General features: G+C 37.9%; 1 protein-coding gene across 1 annotated transcript in view; it reads right to left on the minus strand.

The window, feature by feature from the left end:
- The window catches only part of LOC126481975 (alpha-L-fucosidase-like), a 113,994-nt gene that overhangs the window by 35,655 nt on the left and 57,003 nt on the right, over positions 1-21,336 (minus strand). The window contains exon 4 of the mRNA XM_050105940.1: positions 14,822-14,982. Coding sequence (XP_049961897.1) covers positions 14,822-14,982 — 161 coding nt within the window. The remainder of the gene's footprint in view (positions 1-14,821; positions 14,983-21,336) is intronic.

Raw genomic sequence — 21,336 nt, forward strand, 5'->3', positions numbered from 1 at the left:
TAGATGTTTTGTTACAAACATTCTTACTACAAATTTTAGTCTCATGCCTGCATTACTCCAGAAGATTATGCCATAGAACAGTATTGACTGAAAGAATGTGAAGTATGCTAGCAATCCAGTGTCCTCGTCAACACAAGTAGGGATTTCTAAGTGTAAAGCAGACAGAACCGATCTTTTTTGTTAATTTATACACATGGCAGTGTCATGTTGTTCATAATTCATATGGATGCTTTGGAATTTGAGATGCAGAGTTCTTTTAGTGTGCATTCAGTGGTCTCTACTTTGAATCTTTTACCTTGTAATGTACAGCCTTAGATACACGTGTTGTAGAACAAAATACACAGAACTAATATCGAACACATTGCACATATATGTTTCATTTTTCAAAGTTATTTTTTCAACCCATATACAGCTTCATGGTACTGCATTGGTATTTTCAGTTATGGACATTTCACTGTAATTTTACTTTTTATTTATACTCATCACTCTATAAATGAAGTAGTTACCTAAGTCAATAGGAATACATGAAACATTGTATTGTTAATGTCAAAAAAGTCATGTAATTTTCATATAATGGCATCATTTTGAAGAGTTGTATTTCCTGGACAAATTATTATATTAATTAATATTCTAATTCTTGTGTGTGAATGTAAAAGTCCAAAGTAAGTAAAAAAATGTTAAATTAAGAGAAGTGAAAGACAAATGGGATAGGTTTTGTAATTCCATCAAAAAAGGGAAATGCTGATAAAAATTATCATTGTAATTATGTTAAACTGTCAAGAAACTTTAAACATGAATCTTGTAGTGAATTGCTCACAATATTTGTTTGGCATAGTGTTGGCTCAAGTGTCATACAAAAAGTTATTTTGAATAAATGAGAAAAATTGAAAGGTCTTGTGTATTGTATTTTTATTTCAAGAATAAAACTATGAGATTTTTGTAAGAATACGGTGCAATCCAACAAAGGCCATCCCAGAACATCTGCATTGATCAAGAATTATTTACTAGCTCAATAAACATTCAAGGTCATGTAAAATAATCAATTTTTAAAAATATAGTGTAACTGCATAGATAGAAAAGCTACTCACCAAGAGGCAGCAGGAGAACGTATATATAAAAGGTATTACATTTTGCAACCTGACATGAGGATTGAAGGAGAAAGAAGAGGGGTTAAGGAAAAGGACTGGTGAGATTTAGGAAAAGGGATAGAGTTTGGATAAGTCACCCAGAACCCCGGGTCAGGGGAGACTTATCAAACCCTACCTCTTTTTCTAAATCTCACGAGTCATTTTCCTTCACTCCTCTTCCTTCTTCTTCAACCCTTCTGCCAGAAAAAGGAGCCAATTACTCTGAAATATTGCAAATTGTAATACCTTTTATATGTGTATTCTCCTGCCACCACTTGGTGAGTAGATTTTTTCAACTATCCAATTACATTGCAGCAGTCACACAAATGCAGAACACACCATGCATTTTCCAGCAAATGTGGGACTCCATGCTACATCAATACCAACTCTGTGCTGAGATTAATGGTGCTGATTTTGAACATTTATTGTAATTTAATAGTGATCAGAACAATAAAAGAATGAAAAATATTTAACACTTTTTTATTCTCAATTACATGCAATAACGTGCTGCACACTAAGTACACAAAAATTCCAACACATGGTTGCTTTATGAAATTTATTTGTTTTTGTGTCACGTATCATCCACGTTAGTTTGGGCACTAAATTTTTGACACCCTCTATGTGTATAATAGAAGAAAAAGATCTGCTTTGAAGAAAGTCTCTGTTCCTTCTTCTACATCATTCAGCTTCAAATGTAGAATGTTGGAAACTCTCCATCTGTTATGCTTTCCAGTCCCACCAGTAACCAAATTTTTTCCTGATTTTTCATTCTATTTTTAATACTGTTGCATATGAAATATGTGTATGACTATGTCAAAATATTATATAGGCAAAGTTACATTTAAATGTATTATTCATTTGATTAAACAATTGAAAAATCAGGATGGAATAATGACAGCCAGAGGCAGTTAGTGTGTGCATGAGTTGCATTTGCCTGAATGCCTAATTCAGAAGAAGGCCATCTGGCTAAAAGCTTACTTGTTTAGTAGCCCATTTGTTGTGCCTGTCTGCAGCTCAACATCTTAGAACATATTTTGAGTCAAATATAATGAGATATCTTGAACAAAATGACCTCCTTTATGGCGACCAAGCATGGATTTCAAAAACATCAACCACATGAAACCCAACCTGCATTTTTCTCACATAACATACTGAAAGCTTTGGATCAAGGCAACCAGGTAGAAGCAGAATTTCTTTATTTCTGAAAAGCATTTCACTCAGTTCCACACCTATTGTCAGAAGTACTATCGTATGGAGTTGTTGTTGTTGTTGTCTTCAGTCCAGAGACTAGTTTGATGCAGCTCTCAATGCTACTCGACCCTGTGCAAGCTTCTTCAGCTCCCGGTACCTACTGCAACCTACATTCTTCTGAATCTGTTTAGTGTATTCATCACTTGGTCTCCCTCTACAATTTTTACTCTTCACACTGCCCTCCAATACTTAATTGGTGATCCCTTGATGCTGCAGAATATGCCCTACCAACCAGTTCCTTCTTCTAGTCAAGTTGTGCCACAAATTTCTCTTCTCTTCAATTCTATTCAAAACCTCCTCATCAGTTATGTGATCTACCCATCTAATCTTCAGCATTCTTCTGTAGCACCACATTTCGAAAGCTTCTATTCTATTCTTGTCTAAACTACTTATCATCCATGTTTCAGTTCCATACATGGCTACACTCCATACAAATACTTTCAGAAACGACTTCCTGACAGTTAAATCTATACTCGATGTTAACAAATTTCTCTTCTTCAGAAACGTTTTCCTTGCCATTGCCAGTCTACATTTTATTTCCTCTCTACTTCGACCATCATCAGTTATGTTCTCCCCAAATAGCAAAGCTCATTTACTACTTTAAGCATCTCATTTCCTAATCTAATTCCCAGAGCATCACCCGATTTAATTCGACTACATTCCATTATCCTCGTTTTGCTTTTGCCGATGTTCGTCTTATATCCTCATTTCAAGACCCTGTCCATTCCGTTCAGCTGCTCTTCCAGGTCCTTTGCTGTCTCTGACAGCTTAGAACTGGGATTCTATTTGTGCTCTTGATATTCATGCAAGTTTTTATTTCTTCTCCATGGATTTTAATTCCTAGTCCAAATTTTTCTTTTGTTTCCTTTACTGCTTGCTCAATATACAGACTGAATAACATCGGGGATAGGCCACAACCCTGTCTCACTCCATTTCCAACCACTGCTTCCCTTTCATGTCCCTCGACTCTTATAAGTGCCATCTGTACAAATTGTAAATAGCCTTTCGCTCCCTGTATTTTACTCCTGCCACCTTCAGAATTTGAAAGAGAGTATTCCAGTCAACATTGCTAAAAGCTTTCTACAAGTCTACAAATGCTAGAAATGTAGGTTTGCCTTTCCTTAATCTATTTTCTAAGCTAAGTCGTAGGGTCAGTATTGCCTCACGTGTTCCAGCATTTCTATGGAGTCCAAACTGATCTTCCACAAGGTCGGATTCTACCAGTTTTCCCATTCGTTTGTAAGGAATTCGTATTAGTATTTTGCAATCGTGGCTTATTAAAGTGATAGTTCAGTAATTTTCACATCTGTTAACACCTGATTTCTTCGTGATTGGAATTATTATGTTCCTCCTGAAGTCTGCGGGTATTTTGCCTGTCAGTAGTTCTAATGGAATGTTACCTACTCCCGGGCCCTTGTTTCAACTTAGGTCTTTCAATGCTCTGTCAAACTCTTCACGCAGTATCATATCTCCTATTTCATCTTCACCTACATTCTCTTCCATTTCTATAATACTGTCCTCAAGTACATTGCCCTTGTATAGACCCTCTATATACTCCCACCATTCTGCTTTCCCTTCTTTGCTTAGAACTGGGTTTCCATCTGAGCTCTTGATATTCATGCAAGTGGTTCTCTTTTCTCCAAAGGTCTCTTTAATTTTCCTGTAGGCAGTATCTATCTTACCCCTAGTGATATGCGCCTCTACATCCTTACATTTGTCCTCTAGCCATCCCTGCTTAGCCATTTTGCACTTCCTGTCGATCTCATTTTTGAGACATTTGCATTCCTTTTTGCCTGCTTCATTTACTGGATTTTTATATTTTCTCCTTTCATCAATTAAATTCAGTATCTCTTCTGTTACCCAAGGATTTCTATTAGCCCTCGTCTTTTTACCTACTTGATCCTCTGCATCTCTCAAAGCTACCCATTCTTCTTCTACTGTATTTCTTTCCCCCATTCCTGTCAATTGTTCCCTTATGCTCTCCCTGCAACTCTGTACAACCTCTGGTTCTATCAGTTTATCCAGGTCCCATCTCCTTAAATTCCCACCTTTCTGCAGTTTCTTCAGTTTTAATCTACAGTTCATAACCAATAGATTGTGGTCAGAGTCCACATCTGCCCTTGGAAATGTCTTAGAATTTAAAACCTGGTTCCTAAATCACTGTCTTACCATTATATAATCTATCTGAGAACTTCCAGTATCTCCAGGCTTCTTCCATGTATATGACCTTCTTTTATGATTCTTGAACCAAGTGTTAGCTATGACTAAGTTATGCTCTGTGCAAAATTCTACCAGGCGGCTTCCTCTTTCATTCCTTAATCCCATTCCATATTCACCTACTACATCTCCTTCTCTTCCTTTTCCTACTATTGAGTTCCAGTCACCCATGACTATTAAATTTTTGTCTCCCTTCACTATCTGAATAATTTCATCAATCTCTTCATCACCTGCGGAGCTAGTTGGCATATAAACTTGTACTACTGTGGTAGGCATGGGCTTCGTATCTATCTTGGCCACAATAATGCGTTCACTATGCTGTTTGTAGTAGCTTACCCGCATTCCTACTTTCCTATTCATTATTAAACCTACTCCTGCATTACCACTATTTGATTTTGTATTTATAACCCTGTATTCACCTGACCAGAAGTATTGTTCCTCCTGTCACTGAACTTCACTAATTCCCACTATATCTAACTTTAACCTATCCATTTCCCTTTTTAAATTTTCTAACCTACCTGCCCAATTAAAGGATCTGATATTCCACGCTGAAATCCGTAGAACACCAGTTTTATTTCTCCTGATAACAACGTCCACCTGTGTATTCCTTGTCCGGAGATCTGAATGGGGGAATATTTTACCTCTGGAATATTTTACCCAAGAGGACGCCATCATCATTTAACCATACAGTAAAGCTGCATGCCCTGCTGCCCCTCTTCAGTAACCACACATTTGACTGGCCTCTCAACAGATACCCCTCCATTGTGGTTGCACCTACGGGTTGGCTATCTGTATCGCTGAGGCACGCAAGCCTCCCCACCAACGGCAAGATCAGAGGGGGGGGGGGGGGGGGCAGGTAGGGGGGGGGGGTGTCATATGTGGTATCAAGTGAAATTTGTGGCTGGATAGAGGACCTTTTTAATAGGGAGGACACAGCATGTTCTTTTGTATGGAGAGTCATCATCAGATGTAGAAGTGCTCCAGGGAAGTGTTTTGGGTGGGACCCTTGCTGTATGTTAATGACCTTGTAGGCAATATTAATAGTAAAATCAGGCTTATTGCAGATGATGTAGTTACCTATAATGAAGTACTATCTGAAAGAAGCTGCATAAATATTCAATCAGATTTTGATAAGATTTCAACGTGGTGCAGAGATTGGTAACTTGCTCTAAATGTTCTGAAATGTAAAATTTTGCACTTCACAAAATGAAAAAACATAGTATCCTATGACTATAATATCAATGAGTCACTGTTGGAATTGGCCAACTCATACAAATACCTAAGTGTAACACTTTGTAGAGATGTGAAATGAAATGATCATATAGGTTCAGTCATGGGTGAAGGAGGTGGTAGACTTCACTTTATTGGTAGAAAATTTATTGGTAGAAAACTGGGAGGGGTGCAGCTAGTCTACAAAGAAGATCGCTTACAAACCACTTGTGCAACTGGTTCTAGAATATTGCTCAAGTGTGTGGGACCCGTACCAGATAGGACTAACAGGGGTTTGAATGTAAGGCAACATAAAATGGTCACAGGTTTGTTTAATCAAATGGCAGACTGTTACAGATGTACTGACAGAACTAAACTGCAAGACTCTTGAAGATAGATGTAAACTATCCCAAGGAAGTCTATTAATGAAGTTTCAAGAACAGGCTTTAAATGACAAGTCTATGAATATACCACAACCCCCAATCTATTGCTCCTTGGATGGGACCCAAAAATATCATAATATGAGTATGTCCTGGGCTGGACCCAAAAAACTATGCTGAGTCTATTAATGAGATATTATTTTACATTGCTTTTGAATATCTGCAGATTTTCAGTTTCTTGCTTGATGTTTACTGCCAATCTACGAGGGACGTTTGAAAAGTCCGTGCAAAAATAAAAACTACTTATTTGTTTGGGATAAACGTTTTTTATTTTTCAAGAATGTCTCCTTTCAGACTTATACACTTCATCCAATGCTGTTCCAATTTTTTGATCCCTTCCGAATAATAGGAATTGTCCAAGTCTGCAAAATAGCTATTAGTTGCTGCAATCACCTCCTCGTTTGAATAAAATCTTTGTCCTGCCAGCCATTTCTTCAAATTGGGGAGCAAATAGTAGTCCAAGGGAGCCAAGTCTGTGGAATAGGGGGGATGCAAAAAGAGTTGGAATCCTATTTCCATTAATTTTGTGGGCACAACTGCTGAGGTGTGTGCTGATGCATTGTCATGATGGAAAAGGACTTTTTTGCAGTCCAGTCGCCAGCATTTTTCTTGCAGCTCAGTTTTCGGATGGTCTAATAACAATGAATAATATGCACCTGTAATAGTTTTACCCTTTTTTTCAGATAGTTGATGAGGATTATCCTTGCAAATCCCAAAAGACAGTCACCATAAACTTTCTGGCCGAAGGAATGGTCTTCGCCATTTTTGCTGCAGATTCTCCCTTGGTAGCCCATTGTTTAGATTGTTGCTTGGTCTCAGGAGTATAGTAATGTATCCATGTTTCATCCACAGTGATGAAAGGACATATAAAGTCCTGCGGATTCTTCCTGAACAGCTGCAGACCATCCTAGCACCACTTCACATGATTCCGTTTTTGGTCAAGCGTGTACAATCACAGAACCCATCTTGTGGATAGCTTTCTCATGTCCAAATATTTATGCAAAATATTATATACCCATTCATTCAAGATGCCCACAGCACTAGTAATCTCACGCACCTTAACTCTTCTCTCATCCATCACCAGACCATGGATTTTATCAATGATTTCTGGAGTCGTAACCTCCACATGGCGTCCAGAACGTTCAGCATCACTTGTGCCCATATGGTCACTCCGAAAATTTTGAAACCACTTATAAACTGTTCTAATCAAAGGTGCAGAGTCACCATAATGTTTATCTGTAGTCTCCTGAGGCGTTTTGCCTTTCATAAAGTAATGTTTAATCACCACACGAAATTCTTTTTCCTCCATTTTTTGACAATCACCCGACTTCCTTGATTCACACGAATGCCAAAAACAAAGAAATAGACCAATATGGCTGAAACTTGGAGTGCGTTTTTTTCCAAAGATGCTACTAACTAAACATGACCTCGATATGCACCGATGTTGCCATCTCTCGGACTTTGGACTTTTCAAATACCCCTCGTATTACAGATTTTTGCACCAAAGTATAAAATTCCAATACAAACCTTCAAAAAGGAAGCATAGCCTACACGAAAATTATTTTTACTTCAAATATTACAGCTGCAAATGGCAGAGTTCATCCTAATTCCATTCTGAACTGCAGAAAAAATGCATAGTATGCACAAAAATTATTTTTATGTCTAGTATATATGATTGCAAATTTCAGAGTGATTGTAATCACTCTTGCTACTAACCACAAATATCATTAGGGAGTATATGTATTGGGAAGTTACTGTAAGAATCACTAGAACCATAAAGAGGTTTCTGCAAGATGTTCAGTTACCAGCTTTACGCAATACTTTTTGCACACTTTTTTAGAATACATACTTTTCAGGTTTTAGCTATGTTATGCCATAGGATGATACAGAGGGGATACACAGTGAAATTATTCAAAGTACACCAACGAACTGTCTGGAGGTTATATGTATCTAGTATCTTTAAGTCAGTTTGATTCATTTGGAATTGCATAATATAAGTTTATAACAACAAAATCAATTTTTGACAATATAATGTAACTGGATGGATAAAAGGTCTACTCACCAAGCAGTGACAGGAGAATACACATATTTAAAAAAAAATTTTACCTATGCAAGCTTTCAAAGCCTGCGGCTCCTTTTTCTGGCAGAAGGGCTGAAGAGGAACGAAGAGGGGCAAAGGTAAAGAACTGAAAAGGTTTAGGAAAAGGGTTAGAGTTCAGGAAAGTCACCCAGGACTCTGGGTCAGGGGAGACTTACCAGACAGGCTGAGAAGGAAAAACTGATTGTTGGGGACTGCATTTGCCTGGTGTTAATGGGCTATGGCAGCAGACGAATGACGTGAGTGTCTCTGATAACAGCACGTCATCACCTGCAGTGCCTCTCCTGGGCTTTTGACCATATTGATTGGATCCTAGATGATGGGAAAACCATGGCCTGATCAGATGAGTGCTGATTTCAGTTAATAAGAGCTGATGGTAGAGTTCGAGTGTGGCGCAGACCCCACAAAGCCATAGACCCACGTTCTCAACAAGGTTCTGGTGGTGGCTCCATAATGGTGTGGACTGTATTTACATTGACTCTGGCCCAACGCAACCAATCTTTGACTGGGAACGGTTATTTTTGGCTTGCTGGAGACCTTTTGCAGCCATTCATGAACTTCATGTACCCAAATGACAATGGAATTTTTATGGATGACAATGTACTATTTCACCCAGCTACAATTATTCATGATTGGTTTAAAAAACATTCTGGATGATTCAAGTGAATGATTTGGCCTCCCAGACTGCTCGAAATAAATCCCATCAAATACACCCCTGGCAAATGAAAAACGAACACCATGAATTTGTCATCCCAGCAGGGGGAAATTTTATTGACATGTTCTTGAGGACCTATACAACACACGATCATATAGACAGGGCCTTATGGACGTGATTACAGTCAACAGACAGTGCACAATGTCATCGCTAGTACCGTATATACACTCCTTTTTTGCAGCAATGTCTTACGAAATGGCCTGCCATGCAATTTCAATCTGGTGCCTCAGATGGGCCAGAGTTTGTGCCAGACAAGCAGACCATGCAAGATGATGCTTCATCTGGTCCCAAACATGCTCAATGGGGGCCAGGCCAGGGTGGTTGGCATACATCTTCAAGGGCACATTGGGTGGCATGGGATACATGTGGATGTACATTGTCTTGTTGGAACAGTACATCACCTTGCCAGTCTGTGGACAGTAACGTGATGGGTTGGATGATGGTTTGAATGTACCATGCATTGTTCAATGTTCCCTTGACAATCACCAGAGGAGTACGCCAAGTGTAGGATATTGCTCCCCACACCATGATGGCAGGTGTGGGCCCTTTGTGCCTCTGTCGTATTCACTCCTGATTTTGGTGTTCACTTGCAGATGCCAGACACACATACAACCATCATTAGCACCAAGGCAGAAGTGACTCTCATCACTGAAGATGACACATCTTCATTAGTCCTTCCATAAACGCCTACCACAATATCACTGGAGGCAGTCTGAATAATGTTGCGGCAGAAGATGCCTTAATGGTACATGGGACTGCAGCCCTGCTTCATGGTTGTGATGGTTCTCACTTATACCCTTGGAGAAATGGTGTCCCTAGGTTGTTAGGAAGTGATGGTGCAGTCCAGTATGGCACTTCATAGGATGTGGCGGTCTTTGCGTGCATCTGTCTGTTGCAAATGTCTGGATCCAGGTCAACAGGCATGTGCACCTTCTGCTGACTGCTGATGAGAACATCGATGCATTGTTGAGAGCTAATGCCCCATGTGTTGCGCGATTCTGTGGTACATCCACCTGGCCTCTCACAAGCCCACTATACTCCCTCACTCAAACTCCGTCAGTTGCACAAATGGCTCATGTACACACTGTTGTGGTATGCTAACAATGTTGCAGACACAGATGGAGCTCCGTATGCCATGGCAAACTGGTGGTGACCAACTGCTTGCAGCTAGCAATGTTCCACATCCAATAACAAAGTTCCTTGTGTGTCCGCAGTGCTGCGCATTTGATCATCGCATGCTCCACCCTCTCGTAGTGTCCAGTGTAAGTATGGTGAATCTTCTTCACTTGCATCAATGTGTTTGTTTTTCATTTTCCAGGAGTGTATTTATGTAACATAACTGACACGTCATCTTGTACACAAAATCTTGCTCCAGCAACACTTTCACATTTATGTACAGCTATAGAGGCAGTATGGCTCAATATTTCTGCAGGGAATTTCCAATGACTTGATGAGTCCATACAATGCCAAGTTGCTGCATAACACTCAGCAAAAGAAGGTCTGTCGCAATATTAGGAGGCATCCCTGACTTTTGTCACCTCAGTGTCTGTATCATACATGAATACACTTTGGTGAATAGAATACTTCTATTTTGCCATTTCAGTTAAAAACACTTGCACTCAGTACACTGTACCCCATAGCCCAAGAAACACGTGCTTCCTACACAACAATTCTATGTGAACAAAGGCCTCGCAGAGGAAGGGAAATATACTCTCCACTGGCACCGCTGCCAGTGTGACAAGAAAATGCCCACCAGGTGGTTTGCCTTAAGAATTGAGGACCTTGCAGGGGGACAGTAGCAACAAAATTTGGCATAGCTTAATCTACAATGGCATATACATCGCAGTTGTTCAAGCAAACTGGTACCAATTCAAGGGATTCACAATCTGGAAGATCCTGAGTAACATCATACAGGACAGATCAATTCATATGTGTACAGAGTAAACATCAAAGGACTTGTACCACACATCAAATTTGTGAGGAAATAAACAGTATGTGAGCAGTTCCAATCTTTGTCTCAATAGTGCAATGTCATCTGCATGAACAAGGTTGAAAGGGTTACTATACAAACAAAATAAGACGAAAAGATCACAGTGGGGACAGTAGCATAAAAACTGGAGCATGCAGCAATAACCCAAGGCTTAGTTATGGATGAACCTAAGTTTGAAGTACTTTTAAGTAATTATCAAATGTGTGTTTTTGTTGACTTCATGGAGAATGTATGATGAGTGAGCAGTGAAGCATGGTGGAGACTCAGTCATGGTGTAGGGACATTTTGTGGATGATAAAGTTGGTGATCCAGTGAGAATTAAAGGAGGAAGGAAGGATACTGAGCAACAATGCAGTTCAAACTGGCAAGATACTTATTGGTTATGGGTTTGTTCTGCAGCAGGATAAAGATTCCAAACTTGCTTGTAACTTGTGCAGAGGATATGTCAACAGAACAGACAAATGTGGGAAACGGAATATGATTTGGCCAAGTCAGTCACCCAACTTAAATCCCACTGAACTTTAATGGGATTAACTTGATGGGGAAACAGAAAACTCAGATCATCTAATCTTAAAGATCTATGGAATAATTTACTGATGTGATGGACTGCAATATCTGCTACAACACTACAAAATCTTATCTCCAGAATGCCATGAGTTCGAATGCCTTACTTTGAAGAGGCCAAAATCTAAACCATATTGTATTGTGCTTTATTACAAAGAGAGAAAATATTTATTTTATTGATATATTTAGGTTGAACAGTGTATGAGTACACTGAAATAAAGTACATAGCTTTTATCACAGGGATACAAAACTTTTGACTAGTAGTATACAATCACTTGCCAGCTATTTCTACTAGTTTTATTTTTAAGGAAAAAACATATGAGCACATCCTCTATATCCTCTTTCTCTAAATCAAGTCTACTCATTATCAACTGTAGTAGTCATGGGTCATCCTCATCTCCTTCTTTCCTCAGTTTCCCACCCCAATATTAGTTTTGGTTTCCTTTTCCTCCATTCTTCTTATATGTCCACACCACTTGACTTTCTTTCCATCCAACACACTACATATTTCTTCTTTCACTTCCATTCTCTTTAACAGTTTATTGTTCCTTACTTTTTTTTATATTCATTCTGAACTTCTACAAATGCCCATATGTAATACTTTCAGCTCAGTAATAGTTTTCTGATTAGTTGCTCAGGCCCCTGCTGCATATAAGACTATTCTCTCTGATGCAGACTTGAATATCATCCTTTTAGCTCTATTTGTCAAATTTATGATTCATAAAACAGAGTTGAATGTCCTAGTGACCTTCAAACTGTTGCTAATTCTTTTATTAATTTCAGTATCTGATCTTTCCTTTTTTCTGAAATAGATCCTAAGTAGCAAAAATTATTTATATTTTGGAGTATGCCATATGATTAGTACCTATGTGAACTTTAAATAGTGTTGGTGACATGGTGTAACCTTTAATTGATTATTATTTGTTGTAAATTTCTACAAAAGCATACTGTCGATTTTAATTTGGCATGCCTTAACTTTAGATATATATTTTATTATCTTAACTAAGGAGTCCTGTATGTTTGACAATTGTAACATTCTCCAGAGTAGTTACCTTAGAACAGTGCTGTATGTTGAACAGTGCTATATGTTTTTTCTAACTCAAATGAAAATAATCCATTTTTTCATTTTTCCTTTTACTGCCTAATAAAGTTTAAAACATTTACTACTATGGAGCTATAAACAGTCAGAATTGCTACCATGTGCATTTCGAGTTCACTTATTCTGGTACAGTATATAAAGAGCGATTCAATGAATTACTCACTGAGGTCTATGGACTTATGGCCTGACAGTTTATTCTGCTTTTTGTGTGTAGCCACTTCTGCTATCCTCATATTACTCCTACAGTATTTAGTGATAGGCAATAGCTCTTCAACAGAAACTGCAATTACATTGCAGTTTTATTTAACCAAAAATGGCTGACTTATAATGCTGATATCTAACTTATGGAAGAAATATGTGTATGTGATGTATAAATGTTAGGTTAGTAAATATTATTTAGTAAAGATGATGTTTAACTGCTGCTAAAGCAGAGACTGAGATCTAGTTAAGTTGCATTTGCAGCATAAGTCTAAGTTGGAGAAACATTTTGGTAAAAATACAGTAACACAATTTAAAATTTTGTCCTCTAATTGATGAAAAGCTCCTAACTGTTCTATCTGAATAGTGCTTTAGAAAATAGTACAGTATTACAGTACTTGGCTTTGTTGCCTTCGTAACTCTGATTTTTATCACTATTCGATCCTTAATTAGATCTAATGTAAACAGATGTATGCTAGCAATTCTACAAAACTAAACTTCTCATTTTCCTTTATTTCTGCAGTGCTTTTTAATCACTAAAACATAAAATTTTAGAAGCCCTTGCAAGTTTTAGGAATTTTTTCAGCATCAGTGTTGTGTGTGACGAGGGCCTCCCGTCGGGTAGACCGTTCGCCTGGTGCAAGTCTTTTGATTTGACACCACTTTGGCGACTTGCGCGTCGATGGGGATGAAATTATGATGATTAGGACAACACAACACCCAGTCCCTGAGTGGAGAGAATCTCCGACCCAGCCGGAAATCGAACCCGGACCCTTTGGATTGACAGTCTGTCGCGCTGACCACTCAGCTACCGGGGGCGGACAGCATCAGTGTTGTAACTGCAAAGGACACTATTCAGAAAGTGCAGTCTTTACCGATCTCATCAGTATCATAAGCATTAGCCAAAACTCATCTATGAGGGCATGCTGAAAAGTAATGTCTCCAAATTTTTTGTGTGAAGACTCTTAAAGCTTTTTAAATAAAACCAGTGTTGTTTATAGTCTACATCTTTATTCTACATGTCTATATGTTTGAAGCCCTCTGTAGTTAGAGGACTTTGAATTGTAGTGTTTAACATGGTGGTTTGTAATATAACTATGTAGATGCAAGAAAAACAGCATGCTGTAATCGAGTTTTGAATCTGAAGAGTTCATACCCGCATGGAGTGCCTTCTCCTTCAGTATAACAATGCCAGAGCACACATAAGCACTGCAACGTCTGCAACATTCCAACACCTTGGGTTCACTGTCATCAGTCATCCTCCATGCTGTCTTGATTTGGTCCTATTTGATTTTCATCTGTTTCCTAAACTTGAATGCCTTTGAGCACTTCACGTTGATAGTGATGAAGTGGTGAAAACAGAGGTGAGGCTGTGGCTCCATCAATAAAGTCAAACATTCAACAGTGACTATATCAACAAAATGGTATCTTGTTTGGAGAAATGTGCTTGTCACCTGTGTGACTGTTGAGAAATAAATATGTAGACATGAGTTATAAAGATGTAGAATGTTAATAATGCTTTTTTAATTTAAAAAGCTTTAAGAGTTTTCACATTCTACATTATTTATATACAACTGGCAACTGCATGGTAATGACTGTCTATCACACATGGTGTTTCATGAATAATGGCTGCAGCTTCATCCAAATGAGAACCAGCTCTATTTGTGTCTACGGTACACCTGTGATGTTTTTGTTACATGAAAAGTGTTCCTTGTTCTCACCTCTAGACACTCTAAAATTCTGTACACTTTTTTCTTTACAACTTTACAAGGTGCTCCTCTATTATTTAGAGATGACTGCAACATGTAACTACCTGTTTGCTGATTACTTTCCTGTTTTTGTTACTTGTACCTTATATTTGTATGGGTCACATTATTAAATTTTGTCAAATAATATGCATCGCTGTTTCTTACCAGTTCATAGAGTTCTGGCATTGTCTTTGTATTGACAAATTCCTGAGTAGTGTAATTATTTGCCTTGTCCGATATGTAGATTGGGTTGAACCATTCATAGAGTGAATGATAAACACCAAATCTTAAATCAGTTTTCTCACGAAGTGCAGCAGCAAGATCTCCTGAAATGTAAAAATTATTATTCACCACATTTTTGTATTGATGTTGTTGATCTTCATTTCATTCCAATAGACTGTAATTTCATAAATGTTTATTTTGAAATTTTGTTAATGCCATTATCAATTTTGATGTGTAGATAATGAATTCAGGCATAGAAATAGGGGTTGTAATTAATAAATTTAATGTAAATGTGGTAATGGTGATTCCTTGATGGAATATAAATATTTTAAGGAGTAAAGGCAACAAATCTCTTGTACTGCTACATTTTCTGTACTTCTATAGTTTTGACACTGTATGTAACAGATGGGATCATTGTTCCATTGTTCAGAAACAAGTACATATTTATTTACTTTGCTTGTTGATCATATGTAGTGTAGTGTACTAGATTACCTTGGGTTTGTCTCAAATCTAGGGTTTTACAAAGAAAATTAATCACGTTTGTATGTACACATTACAAATTATGTACAGTAAAGTTCAAGTAGTCAGTTACTGAATAGAGGCAGGGGTACAGTAGACAATCTCTAACAGATCTTTCAAATGCAGTTCTATTTAACATGCCATTTCAGTCATTTGGCAACTTGTTCAACAGTTTTATTCTCGTATACCTGGTACCAGCCTAATAGCAGGTTGTACTAGCTATGATTATATGTAAGTTTCCTTTTAATCTGGTATTTTGATGGTTTCTAGCAGAATTTTTTTCTTATATTGCTGTTAATGGCAGCTACAGTTTTTAAATAAACATCAGTGTGTCCATCACATTCATACATGGTACTGGTTATACTTTTGATATTTTAAACAATAGTTCACATAACTTTCTAGCACTGCCTCTTGTAATAACTGTAATGGCTCTCTTTTGGATTCTGAAGGTCCCTAAAGCTGCTGGGGCATTTTCCAAGAACATGAGCCCATATTTTAGATGCACATTATAATATGTACAAGAAGTGTTTCATTAGTGACTGCTCCTTTTAAGTTGAAATTGATATAACCAATATGTTTGTCCCACATTGAGTCACTTTGTACCAAAATCTGAAGTAATTTTGTTACCTCTTTATTTACAATGTGTTCACTCCTAGTGGTGACTTCAGGGCAATGTAAGATGTTATTTTAATAAACTGTGAGATGTAATGATGCCCAATACCTACCTTCAAGGGGTGAAATATGTAGTACTGCCAACAGATACATATCAAAGTCACATACTACCTAGCTTTTGGAACTTATATGTTGTCTGACAAAAAGTGAAGCATCAGAAGGGGAGGCAAGACAAACAGAAACTTCATGAGTTTAGAAGCTATGTGATGTTATTTCAGTGATTACAGTCTGCCTGCTTAGCTGAGTGGTAATGTGCTTGCCTACCATGGAACGGACCCGGGTTCAATTCCTCGCTGGGTTGGAGATTTTCTCTGCCTGTGGACTGGATGCTGTGTTGTCATCATCATCTCAACATTACCGACATGTAAGTCAGCCAATGTAGTGTCATCCAAAATAAGACTTGCACCCAGCGGCCGAACTTCCCTGGACAGGGCCTCCTGGCCAACAGTGCCATTTTATCATTTTGATTTCAATGATTACAATACTGAGTGCCAAATTTACAGGGAACTTGGTAGTGTGAGCAAACTTAGCAGCATGATGTTGCACCCCCTCTGGCACGGATGCATTCACTGAATCTGTTGGGAAGGCCGTCATAAAGTAATTGTATCCTCCTGAGAGGCAAGCTGGACCGATAACTGTTGTAGCTGGTCCTTGATATCCTGGATACTGGCACTGTAATGGGGCTGACATATGAGCTGGTCCCTCACATGTCCTATCTGGGGATTTAGCTGGCCACGGGAGTACGTCAACACCATGCGAACTCTTCACAGACACGTGCATTGTGTGGATGAGAACTGTCCTGCTGAAAAGTGGCATCATGATAGAATAATATGTGACTGAACACATGAGGACACAGAATGTCTATGACTTATCATTGTGCTGTCAGAGTTTTCTCAATGGCTACCATCTGTCACCTGAATTTATGGCCAATTGTTCCTCACACCATGATGCCTCAAGTAACACCATAGTGCCTCTCCAGAACATTGGAAGAATTGGACCTTTCCCCAACTAGCCGCCGTACTTGCGGGTTAGTGCAGAACTATGATTCATCACTAAATACGTTGCAATGCCATTCATTAGCAGTCCATGCTTCCCAGTCACACAACCACTTCAAACACAATATTCTGTGTTGTGGCGTTAATGGCTGCCTATGCATGGGGCGGTAATTCCCTATTCCAGCTGCAGCTAGTCTCTGACCATGGTGTGGGATGACACAGACTGATGCAGGGAGTCCATTATTTATTCTTGGGTGGTGGCTGCTGATGTCATGAGGTAACGATGTGCTTGCTGCAAAATATGACAAACATTCCTTCTGGTCATCAGACATGGTTGACTAGAATCTTGACGATGAGTATGCCTGCCCTCATGTTCTTATGCAGTCCAGCATTAGGCCACTCTCACATCTGAATACCCCACAAATCTGGTTATTTCACAATTCAACAAGCCACCCCGATGTGGACCCACAATGAAGCTGCTTTTAAAATGTGTCAGGTGCTGATAAGCTGTCGCACACGTGTATGCAGCATCTTCATGTTCTTCACAGTGATCATTCAAAATCTGACACTGTACATGCCCCTTATGGACCATCCATAAATTACATCACACATTAAAGGGGAGTAAGGGGGTCAACAAAGTATGTCATCATGTGACAAGGAGCGGTACAAGTCACAAGCTTTAAGATGTTACGTGTATACATCTAAGGTATTACAACTCTAAACTTCAGTTACACATATACATCTAAGGTATTACAACTCTAAACTTCAACTCTAATGAAAAACTTTAAAATATTACCAACTCTATCAATATTACCAAATAAGGTTTAAATTTGTTTGTATCACTTTTTGACATATGGTGGCTGTACAAATTCCCATTCACTGTACTTATGGTGTCATGCATCAGCCATCTTTGACATAAACCAAATGGCCCTTGACAAAAATTCCTGCCGCCCTGATTTCATTTATGTTTCATTGTTTATATCATTCAGTCAACACTTGACTTTTTCTGAGTGATGGAAGTGTTTTTCTTAGTTCTACTATTTTCTGATTTTCAATTTATCTAACATGTTTAAAATTAGTAAAAAAATTGATTTAGGTATCCTTTACTGCAAACTATATGGAGTATACAGTGCAGCTTATGCTGCTAAAAATTAACAAAACATACAAGACCAAGTTAATACCTTATGTTGATGACTGAAAAGTAGTGTAAGGTTGAAGTAAAATGGATTCAAAAATCAAAGAATTGCAAGTAAAACTGATGAAAAAGAAAGTGACAGCGATAGATTTTTTCCAAAAATCCCTTCATTATCAGGACAAACAATGCAACTAGAGCTCATGGCCATAAAAGCAAGTTTGAGTTTTACATTATTTTAATATTTCATTATCCCTCCATTAAAAATATAGCTAATGTTCCACAACTAATTAAAGAATGGAACTACCCAGTCAGTTAAGTTTGTTTGTTATTCAGTACTTATTATAAAATAAAGTCATCAACCGCATCTTTCTGTCTGCCTGTTCGAGGTAATCTTGAAAGATTCAGGTTCAATTTCAATGCAGTTTTCTCTTTCATGTAACCGTATTCTTCAGGGTAGTTTAGTGTACACATTGTGTAAAATGCCTACATTCCACATTTTATATGTTTATTTTTAATTGCAGGAAGAAATCAAACAGGACATACCATAAGAGACTAAGGGTATTAATATGAAATCAAGTGGGAGGCAGTTACTTCAAACAGTATCCTAATCAGCACTTAATCAGAACACTTCTTGGAATAAAACTGTAGTACTGGAATTTGAGCTCGCCAGCTTGCTGTTAGCATGCAATGCTAGCAGGATGACAGATAACAATAAAAACAGCGTTAAGGAAAGACATTCAACAGAGAAAAAGCGCACTGAAGAGAAGCACACTGAAGAGAATGACAAAAAAAGTAATGAGTCTAAAACACAAACTATTCTAGAAATTTGTGAAAGTAATTCCAGCTTAAAAGCTGCTCTTAACATTTGATACAACTGTTGGTCAGCCTACAGTAGAAGAAAATCAATCCAGTTTACCTTAAGAAATAAAGGAGAATGCAATTTTTGGTGACACATTGATGATCAATATTGCATTGGAATTATCAGGTGCTGCAAAACAGTGGATGACTTACAAGCCAAACTATGTAAACGAGGCTAGACTATCAGTCAATTAGGATTTCACTTAAGACTCCTTCCTAGATGAGTCAATACAGAGAAAGGAAAAAAATGCATACTAACTGTTCCCAATATGTTGTGCAAACCAGAATATATAACAATGAAAACAATTAATTATTGACAAAATAATTAAATTGTATAGATAAAACATATGCTCATCAAGCAGCAGTAGAACACACATGTAAAAGACGGTTATAATTAGCAAGCTTTTGGAGCCAGTGGCTCCTTCTCAGGCAGAGGGGTAGAAGGGGAAGGAAGAGGGCTGAAGGAAAAGGGCTGGAGAGATCTAGGAAAAGAGAAAGATTTCAGGAAAGTCAACCAGAACCACGGGTCAGGGGAGACTTGCCGCATGGGATGAGAAGGAAAGACTGATTGTTGGGGACAGCATCGGACAAGATTGGAAAACCTGAGAGCTTAAATGTCAGGGTAAATTACAGACAGAGATTACTGCTTAAAAATCATGCATGAGTTAATAAAAGTGAAAAGCTAAGTGCATTGTACATAACAGAGATAGGAGAGGGTGGTGAAAAATAAAATAGACGGGTAAGGAAATGAAAGATGTAGAAAACTTAAGCGGAGTGAAGCAAAGAGTAGTTACTGTGTTGGAGGTGGACAGAAGTGGAAGCACACAAGATAAATGGTATGTGTGAAAATAATATTTTAAGTAGCAAAATTAATAAAGTAGATGCTGGTGTAAAGGTGCCATCTCTGTGTTACAAAATACTACAGAAGCAAACCTCAGGTAAAGAGGCATTCAATATAGCTGACTGAAAAATAGCAGATAATCATTCTAAAATTAAATTACTTCACCAGAATGTGCAATATGCTTCCAATAAATCAGAAAAAATTATTAGTAACTGGGATGCCAAATGTTTTTAGTATGACAGAGCATGGGCTAAAGCAAAATGAAATAATTGTGTATAACCTAAAAGGATGTAAAAAAAATGGCACATTACTGTAGAAGTGAACACAAAAGTGGGGGTATAGCTATATAAGTTGATAGTAATGTAAAGTATCTAGGAAAATACACAAAAAGCTCAGTAAAAACTGGATCGCAGCAAAAACTATTCAGAGTAGAGAAGAATTAAAAGAAGTGTATAAAAATTATCAGGAGGAGAAATGTTTAGCAAGGGTAAGGTCTACAGAGACATGAAGAAAATCTACGGCAGGGTGTTTAATGAGACAAAAGCAAGTTACTATAAACACAAAATTGAAACTTCCTCAAATGTCTCCAAAACTGTCTCGGAACACATAAACACAAGCAGAAGAGAGACAGAAGCAGCAGCTCATGTAAACATCACACTTGCAAAGGAAGGAACATGACTAATAATCCATATGAGGTATCTAATATTTTCAATCAGTACTACATAGACGTAGTGGATGGGTTGAACAGAAACCGAAACATCTAAATAATAAATAACATAAAAACCTCCAAGATGGTAACAGATTGTATATTTCTATCACCTACAGAAGAATCAGAAGACATAAATATAATTAGATCTTTAAAAAGAAAAATTCAGAAGGATTGGATGACATGTCTCCAAAAATAATTAAGCATATTGCTAAATACACAAGTAAGACTCTCACGTTCCTTATAAATCAAATATTACAGAAAGGAACAATTCCCCATTCACAAAAGGGGAGACAAAGGGAATCTCAGCAACTAAAGACCTATTACAGTCACATCTCTACTGTCTACAATTATAAAAACAGCCATAAAGGATAGGTCAGTAAATTTCACAGCAAAATGTAACATAATAAATAGCACACAGATGCGGTTTCAGAAAAGATCAATCTACAAAGACAGCAGCAGCAGATTTCACAGATTATGTAGGCTTAGTCAGGGCATTGGAAAAACAGGAATAAGTTTGTAGTTTATTCCCCAACCTATCAAAAGCTTCTGATCAAGTGTCACAGAGTCCTGTTATAAAAACTAAACCAGTACGTCATAAGAGGCAGAGCAAATAATGTTATCAAAACATTTATCAAAAATAGGCAACAAGCATAGAGATAAAGCATAGAAAGGGCAATAGATTAGGAAATGTGTTCTCAACATTAAAAAACATAAAATGTGTTGTAGTGC

The sequence above is a fragment of the Schistocerca serialis genome, chromosome 5 (genome assembly GCF_023864345.2).
Source record: "Schistocerca serialis cubense isolate TAMUIC-IGC-003099 chromosome 5, iqSchSeri2.2, whole genome shotgun sequence".
NCBI classification, from domain to species: Eukaryota; Metazoa; Arthropoda; class Insecta; order Orthoptera; family Acrididae; genus Schistocerca; species Schistocerca serialis.